At 31.0% G+C, this 13,994-nt stretch overlaps 1 protein-coding gene across 1 annotated transcript; it reads right to left on the bottom strand.

Moving 5' to 3' along the window:
• Positions 1-740: 740 nt before the first annotated feature.
• LOC129909404 (uncharacterized) lies at positions 741-8,329 on the bottom strand. Its single transcript, XM_055986491.1, has 3 exons — positions 8,297-8,329; positions 7,334-8,212; positions 741-875 (listed from the first exon to the last, which is right to left on the bottom strand). Exons 1-3 carry the CDS (start codon positions 8,297-8,299, stop codon positions 741-743), a joined length of 1,017 nt encoding a protein of 338 aa, XP_055842466.1. The 5' UTR covers positions 8,300-8,329.
• Positions 8,330-13,994: the final 5,665 nt, after the last annotated feature.

Below are 13,994 nucleotides of genomic sequence, written 5' to 3'. Positions count from 1 at the left end.
CAGTCTTTTTTGCGCATTATTTTAAATTATGACTATATGTGGGTGGAATATGTGGGTACATAATAAAAATATTTATGTGTTGTATATGTAAATTTTGCAACATAGGTATATACAAGTGATTTAAAATAATATTGGGCGTATTTTTGCAGAAAACTTTAAAATGTGGGCTCCAATTTTTTCTGTGAAACTTAAATTTCCTTTAAATTAGTTTAAAGAGTATACTTTTCTAGGAAAACTTCGTTAAATAAATTGAAATATGTACTTGAACTTGTGGAGGTATTAGTTCCTTGAGAACTGATATTGAAATTTCTGTTGCAAGAAATTACTGTTTTCTGAGAAATTTAAATGTTAAAATGGGTTGGCTATGCAAACTTTATTGTACAAAGTACAATATCTACAAATGAATTCAATCAAGATTTAGACGAGTTATCGAGAACTTTAAAAATAAATAGCCAAGGTTAGGTATGTGATTTCCCAAATACATTGCCTTTCTAATTGATCTTCAGTTCTTTCCAGGAATCCTAATTCCTTAACTCATATAGGGGGAAGTTTGAACGTTTGAAAATTTCCCAATTTAGAAAATGTATGGCAGATAGAATAACTTTATAGTAAAAAAAGAGAAAAAAGAAATTATGAATTTATTTTAAAATTTGAATTTTAAAAAATACATAAAACTTATGTTGAAAATGTTTTTTTAATTAATTCTTTTGTCAGCTCCAAGTTCGCACAAAAAAAAACCACTAACGTTGATAACAATTCATTCCACCATGACAATTAGCATGAAAAGCTTGTCCGTGAGCTCGGCAACATTCGTTCTTTTCAGCATCACTGCGGCCACAAATTTCATCACATTCTGAAATACGGGCCCAATTACACTGTGCAAGTTTTTTCAAAAAAAATTTTTGAGACAAGTGCGCTGTTTACTGTTCCCCCCTATTTTGGACCTGAGAAATCGATTGGCATCATTAGTTTTTCGACTTGTGTCGGTACGACTTCCTACAAAATTTTTTTCGGAAGTTTTTTTCAATAATTTTAAGCATTTTTCCCGGTTTAAAGTCATTTTTCTTGTTTAAATTGCTATTTATTCTGCTCAATACGATTTGAAAAAAAAAAAAAAATTAACTCCAACTTTCATTTAAGATTAAGATTACACTGGTTTACAAGGGTTTTGTTGCTGAAACAAAAATATACTTTGCTGAAGTTTTTCGGTGTGCTGAACTCGAATCCGAAGTCAAAAACAACTAATCAGCTCCCGTTTTTGAGATATTACCGTTAGAAAATGCAAAAAAAACGTTTTTTTGAGTTCTTCGGATATTATTCTTTTGTATAAGGAAAATTGTTTGAGCATATTTAGTAACGGTTTCTATAAGAACTGTTTTCCATCTTTCGATCTTTTCAATATCTTTTGTACCTATTTCAAAAACGGGAGCTGATTAATTTTTTTTTGACTTCGGGTTCTAGTTCAGCATACCGAAAACCTTCAGAAAAGTATATTTTTGTTTCGGCAACAAAAAAAAAGTTTAATTTTGTTAACCAGTGTTATCAACTTAAAAAATTTAAAAACAAATTTTTTTTTTAATATTCTGCAAAATGCAAACCTACATTTTTGGGAAAACTGTCATTTTTACCAGACTGATTTTGGTGAACAAAAATTGCATCTTCAATCAATAACACCTCATATGAAGAGTCTAAAACAGACTTATTAGTGTGTACAATGTACATACATATACAGGGTGTCCCACAGTCACCGCCCCAAACGAAAACCATGGATTCCTGAGGTCATTTTAAGTCGAAAAACTTAAGAGGTAATTTTCTCGTTTTCGTCCCGTTTTTGAGTTACCACGGTTTTTATGATTTTTGTTCTCTTTTCCCTTATCTAGCTTTATCTTTGCCAAACTACGTTCGATTTGAAAAATTTTTTTTACAACCAATCAAGAATTTATTACAGTTTTAGTTTGTCTCAAAACTTTTTTTTCTGCGGACAACCGTTTCTCCACAATTTTGCATCAAACACAATTTTCTTCGTTTTTTAAGTTGTTTTTTACACTTTCATATTATCATTTAAGTCAAAAAAAAAACACTTTAATGAGTATTAATTTTTTGTGCTTTTTATTAAAGCCCAGTTTATTTTTATAAAAAAAATAAGTTTTATTTCATAAAAAAGGCTACTGAAAGTAATTAAAAAAAAAATAAACAAACTGAGTGAATTAAAAAAAAAATAATTTTTAAATAAAAAATTAATTTAAATGAATTAAAACTTCTTCTGAGCTATTGTGGTTAAGAAAAGAACAAATAAATAAAGCTCAGAAAAAGTTTTTCGACTTAAAATGACCTCAGGAATCCATGGTTTTCGTTTGGGGCGGTGACTGTGGGACACCCTGTATATATCATCATTGAAAAGGTCAGTGATTTTTTCATATTTTGTTTTTCAGTTGAAGTGTTCACTGTGGCGTATGCGTAATATTTTCTTCTATGAACAAAAACAATATTTATTATTATGTATTCTACAGCTGATCATGAGTTCAACCCCTCAATCATTTTTGGGATTCGAAAATAGTGTATTTATTAAGTGGGGCATTTACGACTGCATATAAAATAATATGTGATAGAGTTTCCACTAAGAATCGAGTTGTTTTTGTCATTCTTTAAAAAAAAAAAAAAATTATGTGTGCATTCACACGTGGTAGAAGTGAAACCTTAAAAAATCATTTTTTTTTTTGAAAAAAAAAAATTAAAACCATTAAAAAGCTTACAAAATTTCCCTAAAGAATAAAGCCATTTTAAAATTTTTACAATGCGCAAAAAGTATGAAAATAATTTATTGAAAACAATCATTTTGATCAAAAAAAAAAGAGAAAAAACACGTAATTTTATCTTCTCACAATATTAAATGCATTTTTTCCCTAACAATCTATAAAAAATGTTATACCATCTGAAAGGTTATTGTAAGAGCTCAAATTATATATATCGATCAGGTCTATAAGACATACAGTGCTGCTAAAAACATTCCGGATTTTTTTGCCATCTTCATCAAATAAAATTTTATAACACAAAACTGAAACAAAATATTGCTTTAGTATTTTTTTTAGGTCGTTTATATATCAGTTAAGCAATTTCAACAGAAAATAAAGACCTTTAACACATACAAAAAAATTAAAAATTGAAAAATGAAGTAAAGCCAGAATTTCGGCTGTGAAAAACTAACCGGATTTTTTAATGTTTATGCTTAAAGTTAATATTTTGTTCAGATACCTTTGTTTTCTAAAACTGCTTGGCACCAACGAGGCTTGGACTAGGACAAATTAAATAAAATAGAACTAGGAATATGCTCCTAGTCATTTTTAAAAGCTACAAGAACGTTAGTTGCTGAGGTGTGCTTTTCCTTCTCTACCTGTCACTTAAAGATGGCCCACAAATTTCCAATCGGGTTCAAGTCGGATAATTGTTCCGGCTATTCCAAGCCAGGAGTATTGTCTACCCCGAACTACTGTTTTTACGAGCTTTTAAGAATTTTTGGCATCATAACTTGCAGGAAGAGCCAATGTAAAGGCATTTCTTTCTCCTTTTATGGAGCCATTATCTACTCCAACATCTCTCCATTGTGGAAATGATCCATAATTCCGTTGATTTTGTGTAACGGGGTAGAGCCTGCAGCTAGAAAAACCCCAAACTGTCAATGATCCTCTGCTGTGCTTCACGGTAGGGAGCATATTGTTTTGGTTTAAAACATGTCCATGTTTGAGCGCCTGGCTGCCATTTTACAATCGGAATAGAACAAGTTAAAATTGCTTTTATCATTGAAAAACATATTTTTCCGTTTTGTTATCGAGCAATACAGATGATTTTTTGTAAATACAACCATGATGAAGTATTTTTATTTGAAAATTTAAAGTGTTTCTTAAGATCCTTTAATTGCCTACCTTTTTAGACAGTGCTTAGTATTAAGGAATGACTTTTTTCCGAGAGGAAAGAGATTAAGACCAAATCTCTCAAAGCCTTCCTTACTGTACTTTATGATGAAGGCAGATTAAGCTCCTCATAAATCGTTTAAGAAGTCGCAAACGGATCTTTTATCAAAGAACTCTTTATTCGCCTATCAGTTTTTAGAGATATTTTGTTATGGCATCCACCCAACTGATCTGCTTCAAGTGATTTTTCTCTTTTCTACTTTTTGACGATATCATACTCACTTGACGTTGCAATTTACAACATCCCAATGGGATAACATTTTGTTTTATTTCGGTTTGAATGTGTTTTACGACTAAGTAACGAATTTTATGACTACAATCCGTTATTCCATTTAATTATTTATACATTTCATAAAGCTAACAACTTTGTTTGTCACCACAAACAAAAATTTTACAGAAATGGCGCTTAAAACCGTTACCTCAACACCGAGAATCGAAATCCTTGAAAAATCCGGTTAGTTTTGCACAGACAAAATTCTGACTTTCCTTCATTTTTCAATTTTTAAAATTTTTGAATGTATTAAAGAACATTTTTTTGTGTTCAAATTCCTTAACTGATATATTAACGATCTAGAAAAAATATTAAAACAATATTTTGATCCAGTTTTTTACCGACTTCCAAAAAGGAGGAGGTATTCAATTCGTCTGTATTTTTTTTTTTTTTTTTTTTTTTTTTTTTTTTTTATGTTTGTTACCGCATAACTTTGGACTGAGTGAACCAATTTTTAGCTGGTGGCTGCAGTGGGGTCCCATTTCAATTTCGTTCACTTTTTGCCATAGGAACTATTTTAAAAACCATAAAACCCAGTTTTGATCCATGGAAGTCGGTTTTGTTTTTTTGCTAAAAATGATTATGTGTTATAAAATTTCATTTGATGAAAATGACAAAAAAATCCGGAATGTTTTTCACAGCACTGTATACAAAAAGAGCTAGAATTTTTTGAACTCGATCAATTTCCATCAAAAAAAGCGAAAAAACACGTATTTTTATCTTCTCACGCTATTAAATCAATTTTTTTCCCTAACAACCTATACAAATTTTTACACAATCTGAAAGCTTTTTGTCTTAGCTCAAAATATATATATCGATCAGACCTATGAGACATCTACAAAAAGAGCTAGAATTTTTTAAACTCGATGAAATTTCATCCAAAAAGCAAAAAAAAAACATTTATTTTTACGTTCTCATGCTATTAAATCAATTTTTTTGTTTGACAACCTATAAAAAATTTTATACCATGTGAAAGCTTATTGTTTCACCTTGTATAATGATGGAAAAATCTTATTTCAAAGATGTCTACAAGAGAAGTTAGAATTTTTTAAAGTCAATCATGTCGAATTTCCAGACTGAGATTACGGTACTTCCTACACTGGCAGCTGGTCATCGCCAACAGATCTCCACAGGTGTTTTGAGGTATTTTTAAATTTTTCAATTTAAGATTGTGTAACTTGTAGAGCACGTAACGTTATGTGTGATATATCAAATAAAAGGTTATGTTATCAGCATGCGTATTAAAGGTAAATCAAATTTGTATGTGCACTAGATCAAAAGATATAACGTGTGTTGGAAAAGAACATCTTTTTACCGTTATCTCCGAATTTTGAATATGAAATTAATTGAAATTTTGTACAGTTATAATTTATTTAATTACCTATCTACAGTACAAATTTCATTCATCTATCTATTAAAACAAAAAAGTTATAACGAGTTGAAGTGGTTTCGCGTTTTCGTTTCATCTTGTTTCAAATCACTACGATACTAAAGAAGTTTTCACTTCAAAAATTCAAAATCATTAAAGCCGTTTTAAACAAAAAAATAAACCTTTTCAAATAAAGTTGGCATACCATTTCTTGAAAATTATTGACCAACACCCAAAACCAAAAATTTCAATGTCCCGTTTTCGAAAATTCGATTTTTCAAAAAAAAAATTTTAAGTTTTAAAAAACCTATTTTTTTCAAAACAGTAGGTACGGTTTAAATTGTAAATACTAAAAAGTAATAAATACTTGAAGTTTTTGATCGAAATCGTAAGGGCCGTTTTTGAGAAAATTAAGCTTTTCCAAAATTGGTATAAGACAGGTACCGTTATTTTTGGCCCAAAAAAATTAGTTCCAAAAAAAAACCCCTCTGTACAAGACCCAAAAACTGCTAACTAAGTTTGAAGTGGATCGACCCATCCGTTTAGACTGTAGCTCCTTATACAGATCGACATACATCCTGACAGAATGACAGACAGATGGACAGGCGGACTTTCAAAAATTACACAGCCACACAAAAAAAAAAAAGTTCTGACTTGGGGTTGCGACTATGTTTTTCATATAGTTTTTGGGTCGCTGAAACCGAATCCGAAGTCAGGTTTTGGAGATAACCTCAAAAAATGTCACGAACAAAAATGTTGTTTTTCTCTGATCTGAATGTGCGAATATGTTATTCATATAGTTTTTGGGTCACTGAATCCAGATTCGAAGTCAATTTCAGCCTATCACGTCAGGTTTTTGAGATATTATCAAAAAAATGTCAAAACCAAAAAAAAAAAACAAAAGTTCTTGCAATAATCCTATTTTGTATATAAGATAGTAATCTTTCTTGTATAGCTATTAGATTTCCAAGTGGACGTTTGAGAGCTTTTTGCTATTCATTCGTAATCGAGTTTCTGAGGTAATGTTCTAACTTTGACAGGACTTCGCCTGAGCGAATGCTTCAGATATTTGATATTTCTCAATTTATGGGAGTTTGAAAAAATAAAATCTCAACTTAATAATTTTTGTTCATAATTTGTATAATTTAAGTTTGTAAATAGATATTCACTTTAAATGAGCCGAAAACAAGGGTACCTATATGTACCTACCTAAATTTTTTTTTTCAAAAATTCATTCTTTTCCTTGCTTTTTCATAATAAATTGAGGTTATTGGTAATCAAAACAAAGTAAATTTAACTTTTACATTTATATTAATTTGTATTCATAAGTCCATTTTTTCGACTATTTTTCAATTTAAAAATAAAAATTTCAAAAATGAAACACAAAATGGCCAACATCAATGCAAATCCCATCAACATCCATATCCACTTCAAATTTTCAACTTTAATTGGTTGTAATTTTAAGTCCATTTCAAAATTTATTTTATTGATTTTCCCAACACTAAGTAATTCATAAAATGTCTTCTTTATCCAAAAATCTAACAATCCACTTGATTGTATTCGCATAATATGAAAGTTTAAAATATTTTTATAAATTGAATTTTCATTGATAAAAATTGCTATAAGTTTATTTTTATAAAGACACAATTCCTCAGACCATCGAAAAAGTTTTTGATTAAAAAATTTCTGCTGATTTTCATAACTCATCCAGCTTATGCTAGTAACAGCGAAGGCATATTTAGTATTTAAACTATCTCGAAATTGTTTAAGTCTCACGAAGTTGGTTTCACCTTGAAATACATTTGAATAGTTTTCCATGAAATCAGGCCTCGTTATATATAATGTATTGATTTCATCGTCAGCTAGATATATTTTGAGACCACATGATTGTAGGTCGTAAAAAGACTTAATCATATTTTCCCTTGGAGGTTGAGTCATGAAAGACTGAAGAAAGGCATCGTATGAAGTAACTATTATGATTCCCAGCAGAAATATCAGCAAATAGACAATTTTTGTGCTGTAAAAGGTGTTGGTTGCTACAGAAAAAGATTGTCCAAGCATTCCACGAAAACAATCGATGTTGAAAAAGAAATCACTTACGCAGAAGTCTCGATATATTCCTGAGAAATTGGATATAATTGTTAGCAATACAGAAATTAAGAAAAACACAACAATGGTTAGCACAAAAGCTTCCCACTGGAAAGCAAACGCAAACACTTTATAAATCGGAATGGTTGGCTCCACAGGCAGCATTACACACCAATCCAACATTGTAAATGGATATGAGTACCATTCAATTGAAAAATTTGAAAGAATTATATCTGTTCCTGATATATCAACTGTTTCATTTAAAATAAGTAGGTGAATGGCGTAAGGTTCAATTGAATTATTTACATTCGAAATATCAAATCTAGCATTGTGTTTTCTTGCTAGGGTATTGAAAATATGCCCCACATAACCAACAATTATTGTGTTGCCGTTTACATTTTCTATTAAAGTGACTCCTGGTTCAGCTCCTCCAAATAGTACTGCCAATTGAACGCCTTGAAGATTCTGCATTCGATCTGGAAATATATTCAAATCCTTCTGATTCCAGGTGAATTGCTGAATTGTAAGGTCTTCGAAATTATTGAAGCTGTAATAAGTCGAAGAAGCTCCAAAATCGTGAAAAACTGCTATAACATTAACCATTTTATTCTTCAAACAAAAATTGAAAATGTTCTTCAGGTCCAAATCATTTCTTAAGGATGTCTTGAGTAGAAAAATCACCTTACAGAATCGAAGATGATGTAGATATTTTTATTTATTTATTTTATTTATTTATTTAGCTTAATACAAGCATACAAGCATAGAAACTTACAACTATTGTTTACAAAAAAAAAACTTAAAACTAGATGATAAAAATACTTAAGAACTAAATTAATTTTAGGGAAGATAAATTAGGGAGGTTCTGGGGTTAAGAAAATATTGTAGAGAGAGGTTTTTAGAGAATGTTTGGAGTGGTGGAAATCAAAAGAGTTATCCACGCTATTAGTGGTACGTAGCATGCGATTCATTGGTTCGTTACATCCATAATTTGTACGGTGATAGTCAAGAACAAAAAGAGAAACAGATCTTAGATTTCTCGGGTTAGTATAGAGGGAGATTTTTTGCAAAAGAGCAGGGCAATCGATATTACCAGTTAAGAGTTGATGGATGAAAACAATGTCAGCAACTTTACGGCGTATATCAAGGGGTTGTAAATCTATGAGTTTTAAACGATCAACATAAGGTGGGAGGTTAAATCTATCAGGCCAGGGAAGACCACGCAGAGCAAATCGAAGAAATCTACGTTGGACGGCTTCTATACGAAGTGAATAAGATGCATAAAATGGGGACCATACCTGGCTAGCATATTCGAGAAGAGGTCTGACAAATGTTAGATAAAGGGTTTTTGTGACATAGGGGTCGGAGAATTCTTTGGACCAACGTTTAACAAAACCAAGTGCGGAGTTTGCTCTATTTATCGAGTTAGTGATGTGGGATCTGAAATTAAGTTCCTTATCACATATTACTCCGAGATCTCGCAAAGAATCCACTTGTGTGACCGGCTCATTATTAATAAAGTAGGTACGAGGGAGAAGTGATGAGCGTTTACGTGAATACGTTATTGCTTGACATTTGCTCACATTAAGCTCAAGGAAGTTCTTCTGACACCAGGTAGAAAATCGGTCTAGGTCACGTTGAAGAAGGAGGGTATCATTAAGGGAGGAGATACTTCTATATATTTTTTTATCGTCAGCGTACACTGAGATTGAAGAATCTTTTATGACACAATCGACATCATTGATTGTTAATATGAAAATCAGAGGGCCGAGATGGCTACCTTGCGGAACGCCAGATGTTGCAAGGATTGGGATTGATTCTGAACCTCTAAAAAGGACATTATACTGGCGTCCATTTAAATATGATTCGATCCATGCAATAAAAGAGGGTTGAAAACCAAGTGATTTTACAAGAGATTTTGAAGAGAATAAGGGTATGTGAGATTTTATAAATTGAATGTTTTTTTTTTTTTTTATCAATTCAATCAGGGGCGGGCTGGCCCACCGGGCATTCTGGATTTTTCCCGGTAGGCCCTCGGGCAAGAAAACATTTCTTAAAAGCACTTGAAATTCAATTTTTAAATTCATTCACGTAATGCTTCAAATCGGTTTCTGGCCTTTTTAGTCAGTATAAATCTATTGTGCCCCTTATGGATCTTTCGAGCCCTGTTTGTGAGCCCCCTATGTATGTTTCGAGGCCCACATAATTATGTTTGCGGCATTTAAGTCAATGTAGGCCTCCTATGGATCTTAATGGGCCTACCGAATTCTGTTTATGGGCCCCCTATGGATTTTCAAAGGGCCCCATATGGATATTTCGAGGCCCACAGAATCATGTTTATGGCGTTTAAGTCAATGAAGGCCTCCTATGGATCTTAATGGGCCTACCGAATTCTGTTTGTGGGCCCCCTATGGATTTTCAGGGGGCCCCATATGGATCTTGCGAGGCCCACAGAATCATGTTTATGGCATTTAAGTCAATGAAGGCCTCCTATGGATCTTTAGGGGCCTACCGAATTCTGTTTGTGGGCCCCATATGGATCTTTCGAGGCCCACAGAATTATCTTTATGGCCTTTAAGTCAATGAAGGCCTCCTATGGATCTTTGGAGGCCTACCGAATTCTGTTTGGGGGCCCTATATGAATCTTTCGAGGCAAAAAACAAAAAACAACAAAAACTTTATCTGTATAGATTTTTGAAAAATCCAGATAATTATCCAGATTTTACTTTCTCTCGATAAAAACAGTGGAGCCAAGGTACTTTATTTGTTGTATTAAGCCTGAACTACATCAAAACACAAAGTCAAAAAAGTACAAAAAAGTAAACACGATGTTTTTTCTTCTTCCCCCTAGTAGCTTGTTTGTATATCTCTCTTTCATTTTAAAAAAGTATTCAGTTCAAAAAGCTTGAACAACCAAGCTTTCGATTTTCACAAAGTTTTAAAAACAAATATACACTGAAACAATATTTTATATCCTTTCCGTAAGGTAGCTCTTCGATCACATAGTTCCTGTCATTTTCCGAAAAAAAAGCTCTTTTGACAAACAATTGAAATTTCAAATACATTGGATTCCCTATAAGTCGTACTGTATCACTAACGATTCTCGAGCTACTTGTATTGTTTCAACCGTCCTTTGCTTCAACAGTACCTAATCTCCCCTAATTAGAGATTTAGTTGACAAAATATGAAATAAAAGTAACAAATTGAGTTTTTAAAAAATATTGAACTCTTAATTAATTCGCAGCAAAAAATATTTTGATTTATTAATTATTTCTTATTATAAAGAAATGTTTTAGTGAAAGAACTGTAAAAAACAAAAATCCATTATGAGCGGAGGGAGCAAAATACAGTTGCAAAGTCTTGACTTTTCGAAATTTCGCAAAAACTGCATTAAATCGAAAACCGTAAGAACTTGAGATGAACAAGTTACCAAATTCTGAGAGTCCTAAAGTTAACCTATCAGCATATTTCGTTTGATCCATTACTTTTTGGACACCCTGTGTATACAAGATATTTAACAAATTTTTAGCAAACACGAGTTGTATTATAATTACGGTGACCATATTTCTGGGAGCAAAACCCGGGACAAAAAACATTATAAAATCGTAATAGAATGCATAGATAAAGTTGCTTAGAATATCAAAGCTTTTTATGTAATTCAGAACTCACATAAATATTTTTAATTTAATTTTATAAGAATTTTAATATCAAATTAAAAAATGATGAATGATATTTAATGAATTTATCGAAGTACCTATTTTACCGGTTCAGTAAAAGGTACTGTTAGTAACTGTTAAAAATATTATTTTTTTTTTTTGTGAAAATCGTGAAGTGTCGTTTTTCAACATTATCATTTTATTTTAAAAGATTTTGAAATTGTGAAATCTTAAATTTTAATTTAACTTTTAACATGTAAATTAAAGTTTTGAAATTTTAAAGGGTTCATTATTCAAAAAACTTTTTCTTGTGAAGCTTTTTAACATGACAAACAAAAGCACTGGATAAATTCACGAAAACTTTTAAAAACAAATGCTTTTATTTGAAAAAATAAATGATTTTTAGCATTTACATTTTCCAAACTTGGTCAATTAATTAAAAGTAGGTACAATTAATAAAAAGGACTATCACCGACTAATTTCTATAAGCCGGTTAATGTGGTTGCAGTCCTCGGAAAATGCCACATGTTCCGAAAAAATAGATAAAACGTCCTTAACAATTATTCCTGACAGACCAACCCCTTATATTTTAGAAAAAGAAGGTGCAATAAAGACGAGATCGTTAATAAAACATCAAGCTCTTCAAATGTCTTTGTTAAAAAATATTTCTAATATTTTTTATTTATATTAAGAACATATGTACATACATACATTTTGAAAAAAAAAGAGCTTGTTTCTAATTATTTTTCGACCACTGTATATAAAAAAACAATTTCTGCATATCAACTTTTATTTTTAAATATTTCGAGTAAGTTAATAATTATGTTAATATTTTGTGGCCCTTTTCCTAAAAGTCCCGGAAGGCCCTTTGACTCCCAGTCCGCCCCTGAATTCAATGTTAGATGCACAATCAATTTTTTTGCGAGCGATTATAGTTCCCTTTAATTCTGATTCCCACGTGTACCTACTAACTTTTTATTAAAGAATTAAATATAGGGGCTTTTAAGAAAGCATTTAGGGATTTTCGAAACTGATTAAATGCACAACTGAGTCGCCAGTACTTGCTCTTATGGTTATGGTAAAAGCTGCTAAGAATCAGTTTTTTATAACATTCATAAATCGAAAATTTTAATATAATTTCATCTTCATAAAACAAAAATATATATTTAATATGATAATTTTTGTATAAGAAATAAAAAAAAGAATCTGTTTTCCAAAAAATTTTAAATTTTAGAACGGTTTTAATTTAATTGTTTTCATTTAAACAAAATTTTTCAATACAAAATGGGTATGCTATTCTAAAGACTATGGTTAGAAAACAAAATTAAAAATAAATAATCTACCTGTTCTCAAAAAATTGATTCTTCAAATTTTGAATTCGGAAGCAGATATTTTCGGATCATAGTCCCGAAAGAAGATTTGGTTTACTGAAACGAGTTAGAGTATGTGGCCACATGATTATGACCGATGAAAATTTTCACAAATTTGTGACGCTTAAAACTAATTTTATTTAATTTTTTCTGTACAATTAGGTATTATTATTACGGCTTTCTACTACAACGCTATGAGTGTCACGTCCTTTCTAAGTAAAACAAAAATTAAAGAATAAACATGCTTGGTAATTTTCCGGGGATGAATTCCACAAATAACGCTCTTTGGGGATTCTTAGTGAAATTCTGCAGAAAACCTCATACCAACTGGTGGAATAGCTAAATGGTGAGTGGCTGAATCATTACAAGCACGGGACAACAACTCATTCAGGTAAAAACAGAGTTCCCGAAAGAATAAAGGCATTTTGCAACAAAACGAAAACACACGAAATATTGAAAAAATCGTCATCATAATGTTTTGTACAACCGTAATAATACTGTACTGTACAGAAAAACAAAATAAAATTAGTTTTTAGCGTTCTACTTAAAGAATTAGTGACAGTTGAAAATCATGTGGCCATCTACTGTAACTATGAGTAGGCATATCTACTAGTGTATACAAAAATTGTAAATTAATTTTTTTCGGATTTTTCGAGAAAAAATCAAGGTTAACCCCTAGCCTTAAAAAAGTGCATTGATTTTACATTTTAATATAACTGCTGCTTACACAATTTTGTGTTAAAATTTTCATTCAAATCGGTTAAGTCATTAAGGAGAAAATTAGAAAATAAAAAAACGTTTTTGGCAGATACCCAATAGGTAGATAAATATTCCGCAAATAAAAATGAATCGTTAAATGGAGGAAGGCGTAGAGTAACTATTTCAAAAATTTGATTGATCTTTTTCATACAAATTGTATGTTCTTTATCACAATCTAGAAAATTATTATTTATAAGTGATAGATAATAATAACACTGGTAAACAAAATCAAACTTTTTTTTTTGTTGCCGAAACGAAAATATACTTTTCTGAAGGTTTTCGGTATGCTGAACTCGAATCCGAAGTCAAAAAAAATTAACCAGCTCCCGTTTTTGAAATAATACCGTTAGAAAATCCAGTATTTCGGACCTTATTCTTTTATATAAGGAAAATTGTTTGAGCATATTTAAGTAACGGTTTTTATAAGAACTATTTTCCACCTTTTTAAATCTGTTTAAATCATTCCAATATCTTTTTTACTGCCCGAGATATCCTCAGTTGTTTGGTATTTTTATA

Source organism: Episyrphus balteatus, chromosome 2 (assembly GCF_945859705.1).
Source record: "Episyrphus balteatus chromosome 2, idEpiBalt1.1, whole genome shotgun sequence".
In the NCBI taxonomy this organism is placed as follows: domain Eukaryota; kingdom Metazoa; phylum Arthropoda; class Insecta; order Diptera; family Syrphidae; genus Episyrphus; species Episyrphus balteatus.
Note: the sequence above shows the minus strand (reverse complement) of the source record. Positions and strands in the feature narration are given on the sequence as shown.